At 46.4% G+C, this 26,972-nt stretch overlaps 2 protein-coding genes across 2 annotated transcripts in view; both read left to right on the top strand.

The window, feature by feature from the left end:
• The window catches only part of Igfbp7 (insulin like growth factor binding protein 7), a 62,596-nt gene that overhangs the window by 33,088 nt on the left and 2,536 nt on the right, over positions 1-26,972 (top strand). Inside the window, exons 2-3 of the mRNA XM_052735246.1 lie at positions 20,510-20,619; positions 26,423-26,539. Coding sequence (XP_052591206.1) covers positions 20,510-20,619; positions 26,423-26,539 — 227 coding nt within the window. The remainder of the gene's footprint in view (positions 1-20,509; positions 20,620-26,422; positions 26,540-26,972) is intronic.
• On the top strand, positions 23,195-26,414 carry LOC128108562 (40S ribosomal protein S2-like). Its single transcript, XM_052735245.1, has one exon. The coding sequence runs from the start codon at positions 25,172-25,174 to the stop codon at positions 26,033-26,035; it is 864 nt and encodes a 287-aa protein (XP_052591205.1). The 5' UTR covers positions 23,195-25,171; the 3' UTR covers positions 26,036-26,414.

Raw genomic sequence — 26,972 nt, 5'->3', positions numbered from 1 at the left:
AACTGTTTTTAGCTCCGTTTTAGAATCTTTTCTCAGGTTTTAGGTGGAAACTCTTGCCACCACGTTGGACGCCATTTGTAGTTGGAGTTTTCCTGCCTGGCCCACAGTCAGGGCAAATCTCTCTCACCTGCCAGTCCCACAGCCGTCAGACCCGACCAAGTAAACACAGAGACTTGTATTGGTTTCAAACTGTATGGCCATGGCAGGCTTCTTGCTAACTGTTCTTTCAGCTTAAATTAATCCATTTTTATAAATCTATACCTTGCCACATGGCTCGTGGCTTACCGGCATCTTCACATGCTGTTTCTCATCGTGGTGGCTGGCATTGTCTCTCTGACTCAGCCTTCCACTTCCCAGCTTTATTCTCCTCCTTGTCCCGCCTACACTTCCTGCCTAGCCAATGGCCAATCAGTGTTTTAATTATTGACTAATCAGCAACACATTTGACATACAGAACATCCCACAGCACTACCGCATAACCTGAGTTCAGATCCGCTGGACCCACCTAGAACTACACACGGGATCCAGGATCTGTAAACCCAGAGCCGGGAGGTGAGGGGAAGAGACAAGAAGATTCCTAAAGCCCATTGGCCAGTCAGGCTAGCCTTTTGGAAAGCTGTAGGTTCAGTGGAAGTCTCTGCCTCAAGATGCAAGGAACGCCATCAAGGAAGATGCCCGGTGTCGTTCTTTGGCATCCACACACATGTATACACTCTCCTGCGTTCAGGGTGTATGTGGGGGTGGGGGGACAGGACAGGGCTCCAGTCTGTGTTGTGGTTTACTGGCATGGCACTGTCATGAGTACTTAGTTGTGAAATGGACTTCCCATTTGCTATGCCTGAGCATTGTTACAGGGTGGCAGCCTTCTCCTCCCAGAACCTGTAACCCCAAACAATGCAAGAAGGAAGCCCAGGTGCCATTTAGGACCTAGTCTCCGAAGTCAACCACCACTCCCACACATTCTGTTCAAGTGAGCCACTAGGATAAGTCCCCATATTCAAGGTCAACGGAAATAGACTCTATCTAAAAAGGGAGTCCGTTGACAGTGGGATGGGAAACTAACATGGTGGAAGGGATGAATGGGACTCCGGTCAGATGCTGCAGAGGCTGTCAGGAAGAGTTTGCCAAGTGTCAACACAAACTCACACCTGTGGTCAGTGCAGGGGCCGAGGGAGCTAGCAGGGAGCCAGGGTAACAACTGTCTTTCTGACACTGAGCGCCATTAGCCAAGACTCTAGAGCAGAGAGAAATCAAGATGGAATTTGCCATGGCCCCTTCTGAGTATTTACACAAAAAAAAAAAAAAAAAAAATTGAAACAAATATGTCAGAAAAATGTGAGCAGTCTCACACCCATCCTATGTCTCTCACAAAAGCCAAATTATGGAATCTATCTCAGTTTCCATCAGCAGATGAATGAGTTTAAAAAAAAAAACCCAAAACGGTATATATGCACAATGGAATAATACTCAGGCTTTAAAGGGAAGGAAAATTTATATTTTTGACAGCCTGTACAGAATTGGAGACTGTTGTGGTGAGTGCAATAATCTAAGGACAGAAAAATATAGTGTGTTCTCAGTTCCACGTGCGATCCCAAATGATCAAAAGCAAAGAATCAGAGTGACAAGAATAAGGGACCTCGCAGCTGGATGGGGACACCGTAGAGGGGGATGGGGGTGGCTCAGGGCACAGAAGCTCAATGAAACAGGAGTGACTTATTTGAGTAAATTGTGCAACATGGTGCATATGATAAATAGTATATTGTACACTTCGGGAAGAGACTACATTTCAGATGTCTTCACCACACATACAAAAAAATATAAGAATTTGAAGTGATAGACATGTTCATTGGCTTGGCTTGGTTTTATTCCTAAATTATAATATCATATTCATCCCCTAAGTACATACAACTATAATTTGTCAAGCTGCAGTGAAAGCGTGCACACACAGGAAGGAAGGAAATCATCGAAAGATGTGTCAGAGATTTTGAGTGAGATTGAAGGAGTGGCTTGGACCTGGGAATGGGAGCCGAGGCTCCAGAGTAAGCTTTCTCGGGCAGACCTTCATTTGTAACTGCTGAACCCTCTTTTCCGATGGAAATGCTACCAGCTCTTGAGGCGAGCTGGCTCAGAACCCAGGTGGGCAATTCCATCGTGGGGAGGAGGCTGACATCTGGATGGACCTGCCGATTAGAAAACGCTTGCCTGCTGGCAGTCCAGTTCTCTACTAGTAAGAGTGAACCTTTTCCCCCGTGGTGGAGTCAATCCAGGGATAGTGGGATGATTGCTCTTGACGGCCAACTTCATTGGATTAAAAAACACCGAGGAGATTAATAATGCACACCTTTAGTTCTGTCTGTGTGGGTGTTTCCAGAGATCGTGATTTTGAGGGCTGGGGCCCAATCAGTGTTAATCCTTCGATAGAGTTCTAATGGGACAGTATTACTAGGAGGTGGTGGAAATAAATGGGGCCTTCAGAGGAAGCAGCTTACTGAGGTGGTATCTTCAGCTGGCCACTTTATGTCCTTTTCTCCACTTGCTGTTTTCCAAGATGCCTCCATCATGTGATCCTGGTGTCATGGTGATCTGCCTGCATCCTTGGGGCCAAGCAACCACAGGTGCACCATGGGCCAGAATACATTCCTCCTCCCTTAAGTTGTCCTCTCCAGTATTTTTGTCTCCCGGATGAGGAAAGTAACTGTGTTTTTTGCAGAGCCCCTTCCCCAAGCCCAGCTCTTGTTCACTTCCTCAACCTCCTAACCTCCATTGACTAACTTTATTTGTCTTGCTGGGTGAGCCATGTCCTTGAACTCATCCCTTGTGTTCCAACTCTCTTGCCAGAGAACACAGGAAGATAGATTTTGCTTAGCATGTGTTTTGGAAAGATCTTTTTCCCTTTGTTTTTTTTTTAATTGTCTCAGACATATGTGGGTAAGCCAGCACCTGGGAATGGGACTGTGACAAGACTGAAGTGTGGGCTGAGGTCACTTGAGGAGTTCTACCCAGTAAGTACTGTTTGTGATGTTCCCAGATTCCAGAGCAGGCTGCACTTTCCCATCCCAAAACCCAGGAGAATTGGGGGAATTACTTGCCCAGACCCAAGTCTGTCTTATTTGTCCATGTTTCATTCATGCAAACTGGAATTACTCCCAAGATGAATCTGCCAGCTGACCAGATATCTGCCTAGGAACGCAGCCGGGGATGCTTCATGGCTTTCCCCAAAACATTTCTGCTCTCACCGTCCTGTGCTCTCTAGGTGGTGGGCCCTGAGTAAGGATAGATAAAGTTTCTGTGGTGTTGTCAATCAAATCATGTAGCCCATTGGTTCCTCTTCTGTATCGTCTGCAAATAAGCACAGGCAAATGTGTGAGCCCTGGTCCCTCATCTGCAAAATGAAGGTTTGGGCAGCACTGAATTGAGGGCTCCTCCATGTCTAAAGTTCATTGACTTCGTGGTAATTTCTTTCTCATATTTATTTATTTCATGTGTATGAGTGTTTCACTTGAGTGTATGTCTGGGCACCATGTGCGTTCCTGTTGCCAGCGAGGTCAGGGGTCATCAGATCCCCTAGAAAGGATGGAAAGGATGGTTGTGAACCATCATATGGGTCCAACCCTGGTCCTCTGCAGGAACAAATGATCTTAATCACTGACCTATCTCTCCAGCCCTGACTTCATGGCAATTTAAGATCATGAAAATAAAGCTTAGCATGTAGCTGGGTGATTGAGTGTTTTCCTTGCAGGCATGAAGCCCTGGGTTCAATCTCCAGCACGATTAAAAACAGACAAGCAGTGTGGCGTGGTAGCCCAGACCTCCCAGCACTTAGGAGGCTGAGGCAGGTGGATCTCTGAGGCCAGCCTGATCTACAGAGTGAGTTCAAGGACAGCCAGGGCTACACAAAGAAACCCTGTCCCGAAAAACCAAAACAAGCAAACAAAAAAGTGTGAACAGGGATGTACCCCTTTTCCACTAGTGGAGAATCTCTGCTTTCAATATCGTCCCCTACCCGACCTGTTCCTTTAGAAAAAGTTTCCCCTCTATTATGGCATCCACAACTCTTCCTTGGTGTTGGGAGCCTGTAAGTGGGTGGGCTTCACTTAAAACACGGTTCTTGTTGACATCTTTGTACAACTTTCCCTGCTAGTCCTAGCCCCTGCATCCAATGACCTCCAATGTTTAAAGCTTACACATTGACTAAGAAGGGAGCCTTTTGCTGTAGAGCAAATCCTTAGCTTTTGTCTCCAGGGTTGTAATTTGTAACTTTTAAAATGAGATTGCTACTTTTCTAAAATACATTTTTTAACAGCTGACCTATGTTAGTAGAAGCATCAAAACACAGATTGAGCAACTCCAGCCATTTCAGGACTCTCCTTGGGAACCGACTCAGGAGCCCAGGAAGGGCAAGCCCAAACATTCACATACTGTACCTCCACACGGCTGAGCACCAGTTCATAAGTAGGTCACAATTAATCAAAATCTCTGCGCTTATACCTTTCCCAAATGCTGAAACATACCCGTGTAGAAGCTGTAGGCTAGCATGGTGGCAGCTAGCTGGTTTTCTGTCATGTAGAGCCCTACAAGGTCATTTTTAATAAGTAACAGGGAAGAAAGCCTGCTCCTTGGACTGACTCCTGAACTGTTTAAACTTTCTTATGAAAATACTAAGCCGGGCGTACATTCTGGTAGGAGCTTTGTTTCTGAGGCTTAGCGGTTAGTTAATCATTCCCTCTGTTCCAGGCACTGAGACGCAGGAAGGAACTAGAGAGGATACATTGTCTGCCCCTTTCCAGCACTGAGCCTCCAATCTGGTGTGTTAGGCAGACTGTGCAAAGGCTTCGGTAAGGATGAATATGGAGTGTGGGAAGGAGGCCCTCATTCTGAACAAGGCGATGCAGAAAACATGAGGAGGAGGAGTTGGGGAGATAGAGGCTTTAGTGTCAAACAAAAATCAAGCCGGTCAGTGGTGGCGTACACCTTTAATCCCAGCACTCGGGAGGCAGAGCCAGGCAGATCTCTGTGAGTTCGAGGCCAGCCTGGTCTACAGAACGAGATCCAGGTCAGGCACCAAAACTACACAGAGAAACCCTGTCTCGAAAAACAAAAAACCAATAACAACAAAAAAATCAAAGTGAAACTCAAAGGATAGTGGGAATTAACCTAGGAAAAGGGTGGAGAATGTTCTAGAAAAGGACTGGTACATGAAAAATCCAGGGGCCAGGAAGAGCAAGACACATTTGAGAAACCACAGGAAGTTCATTGTGACTGGAGCTCAGAGTGCAGGAGGGGAGTAACAAGAAAGAAGGCCAGGAGGGTCCTCAGGACCAGCTCTGACTTGCTCGGCACTTTGTAGTTTAGTAGAATGGACCCTCTTCTTTTCTAGGAGTCAGAAAGGTGACAGTGTAAACCCGGCACATGTATAATGTCAAAGACAGAGCATTTTTCACTAACATGAGGATTGATGGGCTCCACCAAGGAGGGTTTACCAAGTTGAGTGTCAACACTGACTTCAACCAGGCTGGCCTCGAATTCAGAGATCCTCCTGTCTCTGCCTCCCAAGTGCTGGGATTAAAGGTCTGAACTATCCTTCCGGTTTATAGGAGGTAATTTCTATGCATACACCATCTCCTCCTCCGTGGTTTGCAAGACAAAACAAAAGGTATATTTGCAGATACTGACTTTTACATTAAACCTTAAGTGAACACATTTCAATTTTATTTTAAAAGAGCTGAAAAGATCTGGGTTCCCTGGATTGCCGTATTCTAAGTTGTGAGCAGAAAGCAAGCCATTTAGTGGGGTTAACATCTACCCAGCATGAAGTTTATGGAAGGTGATTTTCATCTATTTGGAGTGTAGAGTTCAAATTTCTTACCCCGACCCAGTCTGCTAGCACCCGTGAAGTCATTTCAAGCCAACGGGCAGACGATTATCACCCTGGTTATGATCTAGTAGTTTTAGACTTTCTCTCAGATATTAGTACATTTGCTTTTGTTTTCCTTTCCATCTTGATAACTTGTAGACATAACTTATCCCCTTGACTTAACACTGAAACTCTGCCATCTAGCCTGGCCACTAGTACTCAGCATTCCATTTCCTTACTCAAACACGTCGGCCCTCCAACAAAACCCAACTAGACCGGACATCTTGGCTGTGCTGAACCAAGCACCACGTGGCATGGAGAAGGTTCTTGTTAGGACTCAGAAAAATCTAGATACAGAGCCGTTTGCCATCTCCGTGACCACACAGAAGACACCTGACTTTAGGGAAACTTCTCTATAAAAGAGCTTACTTAGTCCACAAGATTGTTTTGGGAATCAAAATGAAATAGTATATGTCTGACTCATATGGAGTATAAAAGCCAATTTCAATATAACATATTACAGTTACCAACATCTTTGAACATTCTGGTCCCTTGCCTGGAATTTCCTTATCTATCTTCACCCACTATCTTTAAACTTTTAAAACATTTATTTATTATTAGTGTGTTGGGGGGAAGCACATATGTTTTTAAAGCTCTTTTCCCTTCGCATAAATCTGGTTCTGACCTACTCAACTAGAACATTTTTGTTTAGTTTTTACTTTTTTGCTGTTGTTGTTCGAGACAAGATTTCTCTGTGTAGCTTTAGATCTTGCTCTGTAGACCAGCCTGGCCTCGAACTCACAGAGATCCGCCTTCCTCTGCCTCCCGAGTGCTGGGATTAAAGGTGTGTGCCACCATCGCCCGGCAGTTTTTACTTTTTTTGAGCCCAGGTTGGACACCAACTCATGGCTTTCCTGCCTTGGCCTCCTAGGGTGCTGTGATTACAGTATGCATCACCTCACACAGCCAAATATTTTTACATCTATTATAGAGCTAGCTACAGCCTATCCGTATTATAATTGTCTATATACTCGTCTGTCCACACTTCCTGGATTATAATCCTGGATAGAAGCCCAACTCCTTCATCCTCCTACCCTCCATGTCACCCAGCACAACACTTAGTTCATGGCAAACCCAAATGAATTCCTGCACTTCATGCATGTGTTTACCTGCCTACGACCATACAGGGCTGAAGTTTGATTGCATTGGTGTGCTAACCAGACTTTTCATTTGCTGTGACACACACCTGGGAGGCACAGTAGAAAGGAGGAAAGACTTGTTTGGGCTCCTGACTTCAGCCTTTGGTTATCTGGTTCCATGTTTCTAGGCTATGGTAAGGCAGCACATCATTCAGAAAGGCATGATAGAGAGGATTTAGTCACCATTTGGTAGCCAGGAAGCAGCCTTTGTCTTTTATCATTCTCAAATGTTCTTCTAGTTTCCCTAATAGGATTTAGCATTTCTTCTCTCATGTCCTATAGGAATGAGCCAGGGACAAAAGATGTTTCAAAGCCTCACCACCCTCAACCATGTCCCATCTCTAAAGTCTTCTCCCAATATGGCACACCACCTAGAGACCTTCAAACATGAACCTGTGGCGACGCTTCATTTCCAAACCATATCCCACCGTGTTCCCTCAACTGTTACATCATTTTCCACAGGCCTCTTCCTCCCTCCCTCCCTCCCTTACTTCCTCTCTCCCTCCCTCCTCCCTGTGTTTCTGTGCCTCTCTCTGTCTGTTTCCCTGTGCTTTCTGTCTTTTCTCTCCCTCCCTCTCTCTCTCTCTCTCTCTCTCTCTCTCTCTCTCTCTCTCTCTCTCTCTCTCTCTCTCTGTCAGTCTGTCTGTCTGTCTGTCTCTATCTCTCTTCCAAGGTTTGCTCTGTAACCCTGGCTGGTCTGGAACTTGCTACATCAACCAAGCTGGCCTTGAATTCTAAGATCCACCTGCAGGTGAAGCTCGTGACCAACATGATCTTGATGCTTGAGGCTAGCCAGCTTAACTGAGCTCAGAGATCTGTTCATTGTCTTTGCACCCCCCAGATTCCTAAAAGGATCACGTATTTTGTTGAAGAGATTTCCTGAGAATGTATCCAAGAGAAATGAAGCTACAACTTTGAGAATTTGGAGAACATTTTAATCCCTTGTGTTTAGAACAGAGTTTCTCCTTATCTGTGTGGATGTTCTGAAAAAGAGACACATTATCTTACTTAAACAAAGGAAAAACCCTCCAAGGTTAGAGATGGTATTTGCTCTAAAAGAAAAACCTGCAGAGAAAGGGCTGGCTTCCTGACAGACCCCAGGCACACCTGACCTTTAAGGTCCTTTGCATTTAGTTGTTCCCAGTCCTAAAAGTACAGCATCCGTCTGGGCCTGGTGGTACAGGCCTGTAATCCCACCCACTCTCTGGAGGCGGAGGCAGGAAGATTGCAGGTTCAGGTCCAGCCGGGGCTACAGACTAAATTCATGGCACTCAGAAAAACTGTCTCCTAGTTGTGACAAAACACATATGGAGATCATCGTGGCACACAAGGTAAGCTCACTTCATGGGTACCCAAGACCCACACAAGAAGAGTCAACCACAACAGAGAAGCAAGACTTTCTGTTCCACGTTAAGCCTTGGGAACAACAATAGAAAATACAGAACATGGAAGAAGAAATGCTAAATCCTACTAGGAAACTGGGAGACAATCCGAGAACACTTCAGCAAAGAATAGAAAACAAAGGCCGTGACTTGGGGGCAAATAGCTGAGAACTTAGGGGTTTGTGGACATCCCAGAATGCCGCAGAAAATAACCAGAGGGCACAGGCTGGGAAGGAAAACCACAGAGAACAGGGAGACTCAGTTATGCATGGCTGATTCATGTCTGGAATTGTCTGCCAAGCAGTTGTAACCACTGAAGTTCTAGCTGGGAAGGAAGCTGAGGCCTGATGGGTAAAACCATCAGCCAGAGCGGTGGCCAAATGCCAGCTTAGCAGTGGGTGTGAGCCGAAGCCGGATCCCTCTTTGCACCACACTTTGTCCTGACTGGCCACCTGACAAGGAAGGAGCAGAGCCGGGCGGGGAGAATCCCATGGGTGGCACCCACAGGCTCACCAGGGAGAAGCCCCATCTAGATACATAGAACCTAGAGCAGGAATCAGGAGGGCAGGAATGGGGCAGGGTGGGGTAGCCCGGGAACCAGTGGTTCTAACTCACCAAGATGAAAAATGGCCAACAAAGAGAACTGCTAAGACTCAGGAAAATGAGTGAGCTCACTGCTTCTAACTAGGAGCGTCAGGGAGACGCCGTCCACTGCACCTGGAATTGTTAAATAGACCAGCCAGAAAGGGCCTCGGGGTTGTCATCAGGTTTCCATACTCTTACCCAGAGCCAACTCACTGGGCTGTCCCCATTCACCTTCAATGCTTGGACTCCCTAAGTTGCACTGTGCCTCTCGCCCCCAGCAGTAGCCAGGGCCATTCTTTCTCCCACCCGGTCCTTCCTCCTCCTCCTCCTCCATCTTTTCCTCCTCTCTGACTACTTCCTGCCTTATAGCACTCAATTAAAACCTTCCAGGGCCAGACCCCGCATGGGAACGGGGCATGTGGCCCAGCCGTGCGTGTTTCCAGAGTCCAGTGTGCAGCTGAATTAGCAACCATCAGTTAAGATCCTATGGGCCCATCCTTATGACTGGAACTTCTCCAGTGGGCCCTTCTGAATGCTAAACAGACTCTGGTAACAGATTCTACTTCAAAGTCAAATTCTGAGGGCTGTTGCTAGAGCTGTTAGCCTGTCGAGCTAGGAACCCACAGGGGTTCCTAGAGTATGAATCTCTCTCATGGCTAATCCAGTCCTCAGAACACCGAGGAACTTCATCCTCTACCGACTGAATATCCATTGTTCTCAGTTCTATGAGATTCCTGTAAATTCAGTCTTTCCAAATGTTCCAGCCACTGGGTTGGTTGAACAGTCCAACCCTGCTGGTGTTGAAAGCCATCTGAGAGTCCCATACATCTTTCCTCCCCACCAGGAAGGAGGGATGAAGAACATTTATTTGTAACTAGCCTGAAGTGCTGAGCCTGTGAGTGCAGAAGCAGCTCTGAAATGGACAAACCTCCCGATCAGAGAGTCATCCCACTCACGGTGGGATCAGGAAGTCCCTCTGGGTGCCAGAGAATTCCAGGATGCCTAAGGATGGCAGTAAAAGGGCCTGCCATAGACTCATGAATGTGGAGCTCTGGAAGCTCACTGTCTAGCTTCTAGAAAGAAATCCAAGAATAGGGACGGACTGTCTGCATGGCTTGGCTATCAGTACTCTCCTGTGGAAACTTCCCATAAGTGGTTCTGTGCTTGAAGAATAGGAAAAAGTGATATATCTTAACACCTTGGATTTATGGTCAGTCATAGTCCAGACAGGCCAGGCCTGTGATTTCCAAGGTAATGTTAATATAAGTAAGAAACACCCAGGTAACTAGGGAGTTTCCCCTCAGAAAGGCACACTTTGTAAAGTCAGCTCTTCCATCTCCTTAAACCAGATCAAACCCAGCCTAGCTGAACGTGTATGGACATTAGTCAGTCACGAGTTAGAGTGGCAGTTAAGGACTCCAACTTGATGGGGTCCGTGCTGAATACATTAGCTCACCACTTGGCAAGGTTGCAACACGGGCCTGTTGGAGCTCATCTACCCTACCAGAGGGAGCTGTACCTCACTCACCTAAACATGCCTTGTTTGACGTAATGCAAGGGCCCTCCATGGAGGAGCCCAGACCACATGTGACAGGATCATCCGTAGGGTTGGCTTAGACCCTCCTGGAACATTCTGCAGTAGACTAAGGGGACAGAGTCTGAATTCAGACCCTTTATCAGTACCCCACTTTTTTGTGTGTACTAGAGCCATACAAGAAAAGAGAAAAGAATAGGAAGATGCCACTGAATATGACCTGTTTGTAAGCAGCAAATCGCAAGAAGCAATGATCGGTTCACATCCCATGGTTAGCGCAAACCTTGGGAAGCGATCTGGAGCGATTATAAGATGCGCAGTCTGTAGAAAGACATCTGTGTGTCTAGCATTAAGAAAAAAATTGGCTGCACTACACTTGAAGGAGAAATCAATGTCAAATGTTGGTGCCAAAATGGGGTGTCTCTCTAACTCAGAGGCTATCAGAAGTCAGCCAGAAAATGTAATTACCAGGCCTGGGTACGCTGTCACCAGGGTTTGGTGTGTTGAGTCATGTGGGCTCAAAAGGACCAGCCCTGCAAATACAAGGCTGAGCATCACCTCCGCCTTCCATTTCTCCGTCTGATGGGCCCAGTGAGCCTCAGCAAGCCGATGGGATCCCCTGTGGGGAGGGAGAGTAAAGATATCCTCCTTCCCTAGAGAGGAACCCGCATGGCCTTCCCAGGCTGAAATGGAAACTGGGTGGTGCTTACCCGGGCAGTGCTGCTCAGCACTCTGAATTCTCTATCCCTTCCTCATCCTCTCCGCCAGGTGATGTCTCAAATTTAGAAAATCTAAACATTCTGAACCCAAATCCAACAGATCTTAGCGGGGATGATGAGGGGTTATGCGTGGGCAGGTTGCAATAATAACCGTGTAGGAAACTGTCATGAAGAGATTATTTTTGCAGTGATTCCTAAAAACATGTGTTTTAAATGTCAATACAGTAAAGAAACCCAGACCCATCCCTCCCAGCTCCGGTCCTGTGCCTTCCTCAGGCTGACAGCGCTTGAGTTCTGAGAACAGGAGCCTCCTCTAGCCTTTTATGCCCCCAGCTTTCAATGGTTTTCCGTGTCCCCACTACCCAGTGACTAGGCAGCGTTACTTGTTCTGCTGAGTAACTCATCTCCCTCTGCTCCCACACCCTTGGTCGCCAGAGTATCACGATCCTGCAGAGACCTCCATAGTCATCTCTTGAAATGCCACTTGAATCATGTCGTTCCTCAATCAGAGAAGGGAAGAACCGTCAATGCCGAAATCATAAATAGTTAATACTAAATCATACTGAGCATTACCCCCATGGACTCCTAGCATGTTGCTTATGGTCTAAATGTGCTGAGCCACCCCCAGTAGACTATTTCTAGAAAGAAAAGAAGAAGAAGGAGAAGGAGAAGAAAAAGAAGAGGAGGAGGAGGAGGAGGAGGAGGAGGAGGAGGAGGAGGAGGAGGAGGAGGAGGAGGAGAAGAAGAAGAAGAAGAAGAAGAAGAAGAAGAAGAAGAAGAAGAAGAAGAAGAAGAAGAAGAAGCACTCTACGCACTTTTCCCACCACACAGTGTTTTGGTAGGACCCCGTCAGTCTGAAGTATTGATGCTTTACTTACACTACAGTGTTTAACCATACGAATTTTCCTTACACTGAAACCCTGGATTACACATGGCCTGTGCTACTTAAGAGGTAGTACACTCTGCTCCCCTTGCTGGCCTCAGCTGACCCCCCTGAGGATATGTGCTGGATTCCCATACCAACCTCTGGAAGTTCCCAAAATGCCTTGCCCTGGCAGATGGCTCCGCTCTTTAATTAGCTGTACAGTTGCTGCTTCCCCTTGCTTAATCTCAGGAAGCTTCTACTTGCTTCGTCCCCTCCCCCTCGTGGCCATAGTGCCTTCCTACTATTCTTCTCCCATTTTGAACTTTTGTTTCATCTTTTCCCCTCGGGTGTGTTATGGGAATCTCATCTCCATCTAGGGACCTCTGCCAAGTTGTCTGGACTCCTCCATGTACGGAGTGCTGAGTCTTCCTTAAGCTCCACTTTCCCCTTATTTGGTAGGAATGCCCACACCCTAGGAGCTATTCTAGGGCCCAGCATCATCAAGAGTCAAGGTGAGTGTGGCTTTCAAACTACCCTACCTTAGAGAACTCCTAATATTCAGCTGTGTATGCCTTGTTAACATACACAGTGGGCAGCATAATGTGAAGATATTAACCACTGGGATGCAGAATGTTTTATTTTATTTTTTTCTTTCTTTCTTTTTTTTTTTTTTTTTTCTGGAGCTGAGGACCGAACCCAGGGCCTTGCACTTGCTAGGCAAGCGCTTTACCACTGAGCTAAATCCCCAACCCTGTTTTATTTTATTTTTTGTGTGAGGATGGTTCATGAACCTTTTTCCTCAACAGAGCCACCCTTCCTCATGGGATTTGCTTTAAGCGGTGGATGTTCAAATTAATTTTATCTTTTGGTGATATGTACTAATTAGCTAGTTGGTGAGCAGTAGCCAAAAATCGTAGCATACTCCAGCAGAAAGTCAAGTGGAAGATTAAGCAAAACCATGATGGCTGATGAGCCAGCTGATCGGATGCTATCGGAACACTGGCATCCTCATGAGCCCAGCCAGGAAAATTCACATCAGAGTACAATGATGTGCTAAGCTGTGTGGGGTGAGCTCTGAACCCATCAGGACCTTAGAGGAGAAGTATGTGGGGACAGCAGCTTTGCGGATGCCTGAGGGAGTGAGAGCTCAGTCTTTGAATAAAGGGGAGAGATGAGAAGGAAGAAGTGAGCCTGCCTTAGTGTCGGCAAAAGTTCTCAAAGTGACACCGGGCAAGTCATAGAGGGCGAGCCTGACTGCTGGGAGCAGAAAGTAAGCTTGAGTAGAATGAGAACGAGTGAGCTGTTGGGGGGATACCAGAGATGATGGAGGAAAAGAGAAATGGAGTAAAGCCGAAACTGTAAAAGTGATGTCAGAAGACAGATCCTGCAGGTGAGAACTTTGACTATCCTTCTAGATTCTGTGGACTATATACTCAGCCTCAAAACATGACTTCTAACATCTACTCACCCATTTTAGATTTTTTTTTTTTTTAAAGTTAGCTGACTAGGTAATAGATGACACTTCGTATGTTCCATTTTTTTTTTCCATCCCTAGGACAGGGAGCTGGATTAATAACAAGTCATGCACACTGCACTTGGGCAGAGAGAGAAATCTACCCGATCTGTCTGCATTGCATGAAGAGTTCCAGAGCCAGGAAGTAGATCCAAAAAACTTCATACATGTTGACTGTGTTCTGTAACATTCATGGTAGGCACACTCACACTCACCCAAAACCCCCCAAAGAAGCCCTAACTTCTTATTCTGTAGAAATGGCTCAGTGGTTTGTCTACAGTCGTGGGCAGGGGTCCAGAGCCAAGTGTTCTATTCCCAGGAGAGCTTGTCGTGGCGGGGACAGCTCAGGTCATGGGGAAGGCTTTGTGCTCTGCAAGAGGCTGAGACATTGTTCGCATACTTCTTGAGCATTATCCCTCCCTGTGCTTATTATAGGACGATGAGTTTTAACTCTAACGTCTCTGTTACAACTTTTCTATAAAATCAGCTTACATGAACTGCTAGTCGGATTGGAAATTAATTGCACTCCGCTGTCATCTGTGTAATTTGTGAAAACTGTCTTTCCCGGCCTCTGCAGAACCAAGTTGTAGTGTTCCAAATGTAGATTTGCCCATCTGTAACTCTTGCATCTCTATGTTTTTGATGGCATCTTGGGACACGGTTACTCTTGGATCATAAGGGAATAGTCCTAAAGTAACTGGTAGTGCGAGTCATTTGCCTGGAACATCATTAGAGGGAACAATGGACAGAGAATTTACAGGAGGCTTCTAACTGCTTCTAGGTGCTTTCAGGGGGACCCTGATTCATTCATGGAATTTTAGCTTTCTTCTAAAAACAGAATATGACTCCTTCCTACAGATTCATTGAGGATCTGGTCGTCTTTTCTCCTTTCAATGTTCTTTCTTTTCCTTGTCCTCTACCCCATCCCTCTTCTTTCCCTTCAAAGAGTGACTGATTCAAAAGAAAAGGCCATCTAGGATTTGAGGGCAAATAATGGTTTTTAAAAATAAGAAATGAACTTGAAAGGTAGATGGGCATTATTGGAAGCAAAGGAGATTGAATGAGAGTTAACTGAGTCGTGTAGGTAGGAGAGCAAAGAGGTGTAGACTGGTTAGGTCACAGGCATCTGAGACAGTGAAATGTGGATGAGCCTGGGGCTGGGAAAGCCTTGTGGTGGGCTTTTCCTCATGCCTGGCATCACTGTGGCTCTTTTCTGGAGTTGCCTGGGTGACTAAGGGAAGGGGGCAGTGGACAGACAGTCATCCTATAGACAGGATATTTGCCAGACAGATGTTTACAGCCCTGAAGTCCCTAGTGGAACAAGAACATGGATAAGTAAATAATTAGATTTATCTTGGGTCTGTCCCTATGCATTGAAAGAAATCTGGGATTTTCTTTTTTGGTTGGAATCCAGACACAGAGGGCAACTTAGACGCCAATATCATGACTCATGAACTGGCCTTGAGAACGGATTTTTGAGAATTTTACGTCAGAAAATCAGCACAGGATGAATTGAAACCTTTCTTTCTGTCTAATGTCCATATCCTTTGAGACAGAAATAAATTCTGGATTCTCTTTGACTTTCTTGGAAGAAAGATGGAATGGAAAGAGAAGTTATTTGTAAAGAGTCATTGAATTTAAGCAGAACAGAACCTTCTGGAATTGAACTCTGGAACACTCGAGTAGTAGAAGATGATTGTTGGAAATGGTGTTGCTTTCCAGCAGAAGGCATGCAGTGAGGGCCTTTCTGCCTTGGGGAAGGGGCTGTCACATCAGCCAGCAGTTCTGTGTCAACTTCTCCTTCCACACAAGACTTACCCTGGGGTGACCCTGGGTCAGCATGAAGTGCTCCCCACATTTCTTCTCCCCGCCACCACAAATCTTTCTATAATCTACGTTCTGTCTTTACCAGGAGTTTCCCAGCCCGCCCTTGTAATGCAGGCCTTTCATCCCAGCTGTGGAAGAGATTGAGGCAGGAGACTCTCAAATTTAAGGCATGCCTGGGCTACACAGTGAGTCTGAGACCAGTCTAGACATCTTAATTAGATCCTGTCTCAAAATAAAAAATTAAATCATGTCTACAGATATAGCTCAGCAGTAAAGTACTTGCCTAGCATGTTTAAGACCCCAAGTTCAATCTCCATTTGGGGTAGGGAGTGGGGTATGCTTCCTTACTTCCTCTGCTTCTTCCCAGTAAGTTCCCAGACCAAGAAGCAGCAAAGATCTTGGCAGCCTGATACAGGCAGACAAATCCTGGTATCATCCCTGAACAATGTCAATGGGAAGAATTCCAAACACCTGTGGATTCTACCAACACAAAGACAAGGGGAACAGCCTACCCCACCTACTCTGAGGGCTACTGATTACTTCATTACCTAATCATTAATTGATAGGGTTTTCCTTTGAAAAAGAGTACATGCAGAATCCGAAAGTCATTGTGTAGGGTGGGGTATTTGTCAATTTAGATGCTGTTTGTTAAACTCTTGTTGAGTCCAGCCTTGGTCCAACAAGGTCATTTGCAATGACCAGGGTTTTTTTGTCAGTGTTGTGCCAGGAACTGATGCTAACCACCACCCTCGGCCCCACCCTTTCTACGTCAGAGATGATACGGACTTTTATTATCTAGAACTTATAGAATTCTAGGTAGACCCTGGTAGCAAAATGGTCAAGTCATTTATGCTTTTAAATAATCTACATGTGGACTCCACTTGCTCAACTAAAGTTGTTTTATATATCTCAAGGGGAGCTCACCACGTAGTCTTCCCTAATGTGAACTGCCTGATGATAGCTTTGATTGGGGATATTCCTGGGTTCGGATGGTTTTAATGGACTCTACTTTTACCAGGAAGGCTCTTAGAATAGTAAGAGAATTGGAGGGAGATCACTATAGTAACCCTGCTCTGCCCTTAGTACTTCAGTTTTAACATAATGGGTTTCTGAAGTATATCATCATTACAAGTACAAGGTCAGACAGACTGGAATGGACTAGAGAGTCCAGATGCAGATCCACACATGTATGACAAATGGATAGACCAGAGGACATTACTAATGATTCAGTAGCATAAATCTGGTCCTCTCAACATGGTGCTGAAGCGATGAGATGGCCTTTGGGGAAAGGACCTGAATATCATAACAGAGGCAAAAATTAGTTCAAGATTAAACACAAGCCTACTTGGAGAGAACTTACATACAAAGACCATGGAAAAGAACAGGGCTCTTTAAGCATTAGGCCCAAGTTGATTAACAAGACTCAAAAAATGCAAAGCATGGGCCAGGCATGATGGGGCACTCCTTTAATCCCAGCACTTGGGAGACAGAGGCAGGTGGATCTCTGTGAGTTCAAGCCCAGCCTGGTCTATAGAGCGAGTCCTGGACAGACAAGGCTACACAGAGAAACTCTGTTTAAAACAAACAAACAAAAAAAAAAAACAAGCAAAGAAAACCTTGCTACAGTGAATCATATTAAAATGAAGCTCAGGCATGAAGCTCCTACTTGTAACAATAACACACAAAAGGCTAAGTAAGAAGGATCACTCTTACTTATTTATTATGAGTTTCAGGCCAACCCGCGCTACGTAAGGGAGACCAGGTCTCAAAAAAAACAAGATTAGGAACTACTTGAAGACTGTGAGGGAGGCCTATTGCCTGTCTGCTAGGCCCATGACAGAATGCCATTGTCCCCCCTCGTAACGGAGGCTGGTGCTCCCAGCCGTGACGCTGGGAAGATGGATGCAGGTTGCATGACTCAGATCTCACAATAGAACCATTCCTGTGAGCCTTTGCTACGGGAGTAGCAGTTTTCCCCAGTCCCCCAAGCTCCTCCAAGCTCCTTGGCATACTGGTATATCCTCCTTCCCAGAACAACCTCCTGAGATTCCCTTGATCTCAGCCTGTATGGGAAGGGCAGAGCTGCAGGGGGCGCTCACAGAGGTGGGAGAAAGGAGTTCAAAGGCCAGCCAGATCCGGTTAGGTGGCGTCCAAGCCTTGGGGTCTCAGAAGCCCAGAGGAAACCAGGGAGAGGGCGAGTCCCACGTTCTATAAGAGGGCATTCAGACTAGGAAATGTCTGAGACAAGGCCAGAAACATACATATAAACACAGCCTAGGGCTGTCCCCCCATGTCCCCCTTTGCCACAAAAAAGCCAGTATCCCAGCCAAGGTATATACTTCCTACTGGGGCCCACGATTTGTAGAGAAGGAAATATGAAATATATTTTGAGCTTTCGAAACTGTAATTGTTTTGCACATTCTTACAAAGGGAGAAATAATAATAATAATAATAAAATCCCAAGAGATTTAAAAAAAAAAAGCCTCTAATCCTTGAGATGAGTGGGAAAATCTTGCCTACTGGGGTCATTTCCTTGCTGGTTCAGGACATTAGTATGCACTGGAAATAGATGCTGGAAGGGGAGATTCCATGTCCTGTGAGCGCTGATTGTGCAAGAAGGCTTTCCAGGCCAAGAGGGAAAGGAAGGTTGTGCCTTTCCCAGGCCCCCAGGGCAAGCTGACCCTGTCGTTAGATATTTAACTAGGCTTGAAGACCCCAGACAGAGGGAATAATTAACTTACTCATTCCAGAAGTAGGGCAAAACATCCCGGAAGGCAGAGTCTAGTTCTGCAGCAAGAGCGTGTCCCTCTGCGGGAACCCAGGCTCCCGGCTCTATGTCCCCTCCAAGGTGCTCTGTCCCAAGTCTCTCTGAAGGGCCCTCCCTGGTGGCTGGCTGATGGTCTGGCATTCAGAATGAGTCGATGGGAAATAGCAATTGCTCCACTGGAAGGTAGGAGTGTGGGCTGGAAAGATGGCTTCATGGTAAAGTGCCTGCTCACCAGCATGAGGACCTGAGTTGTGATCTCTGCCACCCACACACAAGTCAGATATTAGGGTGTGCAGCTGTTAGCACCAGCCAGTCGAAGGCCGGCAGATCCTCAGAGCTCACTGGCCAACAAGTCTAGCCAGCTGGTGAGCCTCAAGTCCACTGAAATGAGATGGAGGGCTGGAGAGATGGCTCAGCGGTTAGGAGCGCTGAATGTTCTTCCAGAGGACCCAGGTTCAATTCCCAGCAACCGTGTGGCAGCTCACACCTGTCTGTATAACTCCAGTTTCAGGGGACCCAACACCCAATGGGAAAAACACCAGTGCATATAAAGCAAAATTTAAAAAAATAAATAAGGTAGAAAGAAATAAGAGGAAGACACTCAAAGACACACTAAATAAATGTAATCTTTAAAATAAAATCTTAGCGTAATTTAAGAAGAGGTAGATGTGCCAGACTTTCGTGCCGCAGGGTTGGGGAGCTGGCCCCCCAGGGGGAAGGAGCAGTAAGCGAGGCCATGGCTCTTTCCCTATCTGTTGACTTCAGAAGTGGGAGTTTCAGGGCCAAACCAGAGGTCAGCTTTAGTGAGTCTGCTTGTATTGGCTCCAAGGAACTGCGGAGGATTAAAGTTCTGAGACTTTCTCATGGTTCTTCTTCACACACTAGTCTCTTTCTTCCGTTGATTAAAGCAGGAATCAGCAAATTCCTTCTGTAAAGACCCGGACTGCCAATCGTTAGGCCACACAGTGTGAAATACAGACCACTTGATCCTGCCAGGGTGATAGAAAAGCAGCTAGAGACACTCTGAACGAGTGGATGAGGCTGTAACAGTCGTATTTATGGACATTAAACGTGAGTTTCTTCCAGTTTTGACACACCATGAAACAGGATCCTTCTTCTAATTTTTCCCAAACATTTGGACTGATCGTTCTTTGCCTGGAGGCCATGCAGATATAACTAGGAAGCCGAATTTGGTTCATGGGCCATAGTTTGCCAACTCCAGGAACAGAGAGCCGTACAAGCTTCCAGCAGAAAGGATGCCCACCACAGGTTGATCCTGAGTAAGGGCCTTTGTACTAACAGGAGCTGGGGTAGAAAGGGTTAAGCACTGCATTCCAGAAATGGGAGGATGAGGAGCTATTATTGTTCAGCCTCTCTCGGCTGGCCCCAGACCTGCTCACTCTCTTGAGCACATGCCACGAGGGGTACCCTCCTCTTCATCAATGCTTCCTACTGGGAACTCAGGCACGGAGAACCCTGGAACAGGGGTCCCTTTGGAGGCTTGGTCCCAGCAGAAGGCAGCCACTGTTTTGAGCATCTGCCTTCTCCACTAGCGGCAGGACCCTCTCACCAACTTTCTTGACACCCCCCCCCCCCCAGTCCCCTTCTGTACCTCCCAGTTCCCAGGATAGCCCTCTTGAATTTTTTTTTTTTTTTTTCTGGAGCTGAGGACCAAACCCAGGGCCTTGTGCTTGCTAGGCAAGCGCTCTACCACTGAGCTAAATCCCCAACCCCCTGCCCTCTTGAATCTTACACAAACAAGATTGCTTGGGTGCTCTCGGTGCATTTCCAAATGACCGCTTAGATTTATTTTTTTATTTTTTTTTGTTATACAAGGAGTAGTTGTTTGTTAGCACTGTCTTCCGAGTAAAGATGCTGGTAAACAAAGGAAGGGAAACATTAAGCATTTCAGAACTGAAATTTCTCTGTTAATGGAAAAATCCCAGCTAATGCAGAACAGCTGGTAAAATAAAACTCATTTGAGCTTGTCTGGGGAAAAGAAGACAATTTTGTTAGCAACAGATTTTTCTTACTAATTGTGTTTGTTGTTGGGTTTGCTGGTTTGCTTATTTCAATTCCTGCATTCCCTAAGAAGACTGTAATATCATGCAGGAGACAGGAAGAAGCCTGTTAGTCTGGCCTTCGAGATGCACTTCAGATAATCCACCGAGGGGAAGGCCTCATAACCAAATATTGACGTCCTGGGAAACGGCCTGATGTTAAGCTGCTGAAAGACGGACTTGGCTCTCTGGCTTCTCTTGTAGGTCCTTCCATAGTGACGCCCCCCAAGGACATCTGGAATGTCACTGGTGCCAAGGTGTATCTGAGCTGTGAAGTCATTGGCATCCCGACCCCCGTCCTCATCTGGAACAAGGTCAGTAGTGCAGACTCCAGGAAAGCATCCTGCAAGCTGGGACGCCCTTCTCGCATGGCACAGCGTGGTAGGGATGTGCAGTTCGGTCTGCAACACTGCCTACCGCTCCTCAGAGCTGAAGCCTGTGGCAACTGATGCCACCTCTACGTTAGCAGCTGTCTTTCCTGACCTCCACCTGTCTGTCCCCTCCCTGATTTCATTTGCAGTGTTCAAGTGGGGAGTCCAGGAAACTCAGAGAATCGTGAATGTCTAAACCCGCTGTGTTAATTACTTTTGCATTGCTGTGACCAAAATACCTGACAGACTCGTTCAAGGAAGGGAAGGTTTATTTTGGCTTCCAGTTGTAGAGGGTCACAGTCTACACAGCAGGAAAGGCACGGTGGCATCACTCAGTCCATGGTGGCAGGACCGTGTAGCAGGGGCTGTTCCTATGGCAACGGACCAGGAAGCAGAAAGCAGCTAGAGCAGAGGCCTGGCTGTACCATTCAGAGGCCCGCCCCTGGTAACCAATGTCCACTGGCCAGGCCTCACCTACTAAAGCTTCCACAGCCTCTCCACATAGCATCACCAGCTGGGGGCACACATTCAAAATCGGACTCTTACGGGGGCAATTTCAGATTCAAACCTTAACAATCACCCTCAGGGTGCCTGCACACGTGTGTATGTGGGTGTGAATGTGCGTGTGGTTAGATGACACCCCACCCCCACCGCCACCACCAAGAGTAGACTACAGCATAACGATTAGGAATGTAAGTCCTGGGGCGGGCGGGCAGGCGGGAGAGATGGCTCAGTGGTTAAGAGCACTTGCTGCTCTTCCGAGGACCTGAGTTCTGTTCCCGGCACCCACATGGCAGCTCACAACTGTCTGTAACTCCAGTTCCAGAGCATCTGACACCCTCTTCTGGTCCCTACAGGCATCAGGCACATACGTGGTACACTTAAATACTTGTAAGCAAACATTCATACACAGGAAATAAATTAAAGAACAAAAGAATACTAGGACCTCACTTTCTGCCCCCTAAATGTTTCCCGCTCCTGTTTGCCAGGATCTCAGTGGCCTCCCCTGAGACTCAAGTCCTTAACATGGGCTGGCGCCTTGGAGCCTGTCTGTTGGTAGAATTTATTCACAACCCATAGGAGAAGGTGGGGAGGTCTGGCTAAAAAAAAAAAAAAAAAAAAAAAAAAAAAAAAAAAAAAGCTGGGTGGCCTTCGGTGTCGGTGAATATAGGTTATTTTCATCACATTCCCTACACACTGGCAAATAGGAAAGATTTTAAGAGCCGTGGGAGTGAGCTAAAAGGAGCAATGTGGGATCAGCCCCTCTAAGTCTCAAAGCTGTGGGGCTCTAATGTAGGGACAGAGCTGCTCTAGAACATCAAAAAGACACAAGGGCGTCATATCAGGAAAGATTTCTCCTCTCTGAATGTCCCTGGACGCTGACTCCAAGTGGAAAAGCATGGCATTCTGAATAATCGAGCTTCAGAATGGCTTTCCAAACGGAAAAATAATGTGAATTTCCCAGCCAGGTTGGCTGGAGCCTCTGTAAGGCAGGACCTCTCATTCTCAATGGACCAAATAATTCTTTGTTGTTGTTTCAAGACAGGGTTTCTCTGTGTAACAGCCCTGGCTGTCCTGGAACTTGCTATGTAGACCAGGCTGACCTTGAACTCACAGAGATCCACCTGCCTCTGCTGGGATTAAAGGTGTGCACCACCACCACTGCCCTGCTGGGACCAAATAATTCTTTTGGTATGGTTGGCTTGTGCTTAGAAAATGTTTATCACCACCTCTGGCCTCTACCACTAGACACCAACAGCACCCACCGCCCACCTGCCCGTCCCTGTTGATTATTAGAAATGTCTCCTCACATTGCCAAATGCCCTGTGAGGAGAAAGCATCACCTCGGAATGAAAACCCGCTGAAATAAGCCTCAGCTCATTCTTCTGTGTGAAACAAGTTGTAGCTAATTATCCAAAGTTTTGTTTTTGAGACAGGACCTCATATAGCCCAGACTGGCCTCAAATTAACTGTATAGCTGATTATGATCTTGAACTCCTGAAAGAACCTCCTACCTCCGTTCCCCAAGTGCTCAGATTATAGGTATTCACCACCACCCCCAGGTAAAGGTAAAGATTAAATAATCTGAAAGGCTAGAGCGATAGCCAGGCAGTTAAGAGCACATGCTGTTTCTCTTGCAAAGGACCTAGGTTCTGTTCCCAGCATCTAACTGGTGGATCACAACCATTCGTCATAACTCCAGTTCCAGGGGATCTGACCCCCTCTTCTGAACCCCGGTAGCACAAGGCATGCACATGGCGTATGTTCAAACCTGCAGGCAAAACACTCAGACATAAAATAAAAATAAATACATCGTATAAAAAGAGATCAAATAAATCAGGTAGAGTCACGTGGCTTAATGCCAGAGACGTAGCACTCAGTGGCTGCTCTTTCTGGAAGTCCTGCCCTTCCAGTGGCTTTGTTCTTATGTAATGACCTTCATGTCTGAAGGTCAACATAGTTTAGCCTGTCAGTAGAAGGAAAATGGAAAACACCAATTTTCCAGATTAAAAAAAAAAAAAACAAAAAACAAAAAACAAAAGAACCTCACAGCTAGACCATACATTTACAGCTTTGTCTCTTTTGTACATTTTAAGGCCTTCCACCTCATACCAAGTCTATGAAGTAAAGAAAAATCTTCAAGCTCATGCTAAAAAAGGAAATTTACTTTAAGCAAAACAGCAAAAAAACCAGACCACACCCTTTTTAGCCTGTTTGCTTTTTCAGCAAGTTCAAAACTGGACGATAGTTTCAATTATTCTGTATGTTTGTTGTTTGGTCAAAGGGACGACTTCTGGGACTCTGGGAGGGGTTCTGGTCCTATGGTCAGAAGTCTCTCTCTCTAACAGACTATAGAAATCCAGTTCGTGTAGCTGAGGGGCGAAAATAAAGAGAAAAGAAAAACAAGGCAATTCCAGCCTCCGGACACCCTAATCTGATCAGGACTGGAATTCTTGATCTCTGTTCTCGGTCTGTTGGCCTCACTTTCTCCTTAGGAAGCTTCCTCCGCAGTGGGGCGGAATTATCATCACAGTTTAAAGACCTCAGGGGCAGGAGAGCTTTCCCAGCTGCCGGGTGAGAAGCCTTAGACCACATCAGGGCTCCTGGCAGCCTCTGGTGCCCCCATGTGGCCAGAGGGATTCGGCCACTTCAGAAACCACCGGGGCTTGAGCGTAGGTAGTTACCAGCAAATGCTTGGACCATGGTTTAGGCAGAGGTGACCCAGTTCCAGTACATCTGTCCTTCACGGCTGAAACTTCCGTTAAAGGGAAGAATCTGCTGCAACCAAACTACACTCTGAGCCAGGTGTCAGGGAGTATGTACGGGGGAGGGTGAGACAGGGGGATGGTGAGTTTGAAGCCAACCTGAGCTATGGATCAAGAGATCCTTCAAAACAGATTAAAATAAAACAGCTGGACGCCTAAATGACTTCATGATACCCCTGATTCTCCCCCAGTTGATCATTTGTGGATAACAGGATTTCTTTTTAAGATTCTTTTTATCATTGAACCCCTCCCCTGTGGGAAGGGGGGCAGAGGGTGACATCAGTGTCTCTCTCAATTGAGCTCCGCTCTACTTTTTGACCTAGAGCTCACTGTGAGCTAAACTGGTTAGCCAGCTAGCCGCAGGGACCTTCTGGTCTCTGCCTACACTATCCTGAGATTATAGGCTCTGATGATAAAATACTCCCCCCCCAAATATTATCCCATTTTACTAATATAAATTGTTTCAGCAGCTACTTGGGGAATTAAGGGAAAATTCCTATTTATGCATGTCTTCATAGCTTTCATTCAAGACACTAAATACCTGGTTTTCTCTCAGTATTTGGAGAAACATGGGGGGAAGCCTAGGAGAAGATGAACATTCACTTTATTATAGAAAGAAAAAAACTCCTGACACTGTAAACCCTTCTCATTACAAAGACAATCAAAATGAACACTGGCTGGGCTCTTAAAGAGGCCTGGATAGAATTAAAGGATATTGTTTCGTGTAGTTTTTTTTTTTTTAATTCAGTTTCCACAAACCTTAAAATATTTGTACTGAAACTGAGCTGCTAAATCCGTTACCCCATAAAAAAAGGGCCTTTTCCTCCTGTTCTTTACTTATTTTCCCAAGTTCTTCAAACATTCGTTGACCTTTAAAATAGGTGGGAAAGGACAGATGTGAAGTAAGGATTGGCCATAAACCAAGAGCAGTGAATCACCCACAGCCTTCTGAATCCCGCCGTGGTATGAACAGAAACAGGCAGGTTTGTCACAGCAACACGTGACAGGCGTTTCTGACCTCAGGTCTTCAGGAATCGTTTCATGATTCCCAAAGGTCCCAAACATCAAACTAGCCCGGGTGACAACTTGCCAGTCAAACATGGCCTGTAAGACAGGAAAAAAAGGCCCGATACCAAGGAGCAGACTGTCCAAGGGCACTCACTAGTGAAGGCAGCCTGCAGCAGGGTGACCATGTATACTCCACAAGTTTTCCGGGAAAAGCTTAAAACATGATGCTGAAGCATCTTCTTCAGGAAAACACCAAATGGCAGATGCCAGACGCTGAAGCCGGTGCAGTGGGAGGACCCAGAAGACCTGGGGGCCCAGGATTAGGAGGCAGTGGTCTTAGGGGCTACGGGGCTCGTAGAGGTAAAGCTGAAGACAAGGAGTGGATCCCCGTCACCAAGCTGGGCCGCCTGGTTAAGGACATGAAGATCAGGTCCCTAAAGGAGATCTACCTGTTCTCCCTTCCCATTAAGGAATCCGAGATCATTGACTTTTTCCTGGGCGCATCCCTAAAGGATGAGGTTCTAAAGATCATGCCAGTGCAGAAGCAGACTCGGGCTGGCCAGCGGACCAGGCTCAAGGCTTTGGTCGATATTGGGGACTACAACAGTCATGTTGGTCTTGGTGTTAAGTGCTCCAAGGAAGTAGCCACTGCCATCCGAGGGGCCATCATCTTGGCCAATCTGTCCATTGTCCCTGGGGGGAGAGGCTACTGGGGGAACAAGATTGGCAAGCCCCACACTGTTCCGTGTGAAGTGACAGGCTGCTGTGGCTCTGTGTTGGTGCGCCTCATCCCTGCCCCCAGAGGCACTGGCATCGTCTCTGCTCCTGAGCCCAAGAAGCTACTGATGATGGCCAGTATTGATGACTGCTACACATCAGCCAGGGGCTGCACTGCCACCCTGGGCACCTTTGCCAAGGCCACCTTTGATGCCATCTCCAAGACCTACAGCTACCTGACCCCCGACCTCTGGAAAGAGATAGTGTTCACCAAGTCTCATTATCAGGAATTCATTGAGCATCTTGTGAAAACCCACACCAGGGACTCTGTTCAGAGGACCCAGGCTCCAGCTGTGGCCACCATATAAGAAAAAATTTATTTATACAAGAAAAATAAAGTGAATTAAATCTGTTTTTTAAAAGATGCTTAAAAGCCAGGTACACATCATTAATCCCAGCACTTGGGAGACAAGAGGCAGACAGATCCTCCTGGTCTATATACTGACTTTCAGGCCAGCCAAGGCTACATAATGAGACCCTGTCTCAAAATAAAACAAAAAGCCACATTGCTAAAGTAAAACTGGCAGGAAGAAACAACTCTATTTCCTACATCTTCAGAAAAGGGAGGGTCTGAGTAAATTGCTGGATTTAATCTAATTACATTGTGGTGGACACCTTGTGCAGTTCTGGGAATGTGGCATTTCCAACTTGATGTGTTTGTGCAGAGAACTAAGGCTCTCCTTTCGTTTTCTCAGGTAAAAAGAGACCACTCTGGAGTTCAAAGGACAGAACTCTTGCCTGGGGACCGGGAAAACCTGGCTATTCAGACCCGGGGTGGTCCAGAAAAGCATGAAGTGACTGGCTGGGTGCTGGTGAGTACCAAGAGCCGGCAACAGTTTCCTTCTCGGGAGTGGACACGAGGACTTGGCAAAAGTCACCGGTTGCCTGCCCAAAGCTATTTTTCTCCCCATTTCTTCGGAGCATCCAGTGTTGCCGATAACTACAGGAACTAATGGAGGAGCTGAAGTTACTTTGTTTTAGAAAAAAAATAAGAATTAAGAGAATTCTGTTTGCCAAAAATTCAAACCAGAGTTCTCACACAGAACTAAACGGCCCAGGCACTAATTATGGTTATTGGTTAACAAGTAAAGTTTACTTAACTTTGATCCTGTGGGTATTACTCAGATCCTAGCACCCAGTAAGGCATCCCTCCAGCAGGTGTGTGCGCCTATCCACATTTTAACTCCCCCGTTGTGATCAGATGCCATCCATGACGAGGGGTATGGTAGCTCCACAGCCTCCCAA

The sequence above is a fragment of the Peromyscus californicus genome, unplaced genomic scaffold, assembly GCF_007827085.1.
Source record: "Peromyscus californicus insignis strain IS unplaced genomic scaffold, ASM782708v3 Scaffold_13__1_contigs__length_99412109, whole genome shotgun sequence".
NCBI lineage: Eukaryota > Metazoa > Chordata > Mammalia > Rodentia > Cricetidae > Peromyscus > Peromyscus californicus.
Note: the sequence above shows the minus strand (reverse complement) of the source record. Positions and strands in the feature narration are given on the sequence as shown.

Excerpts from the sequence above, each read along its gene's own strand:
- LOC128108562 (XM_052735245.1), top strand. The coding sequence starts at position 25,172 with ATGATGCTGAAGCATCTTCTTCAGGAAAACACCAAATGGCAGATGCCA.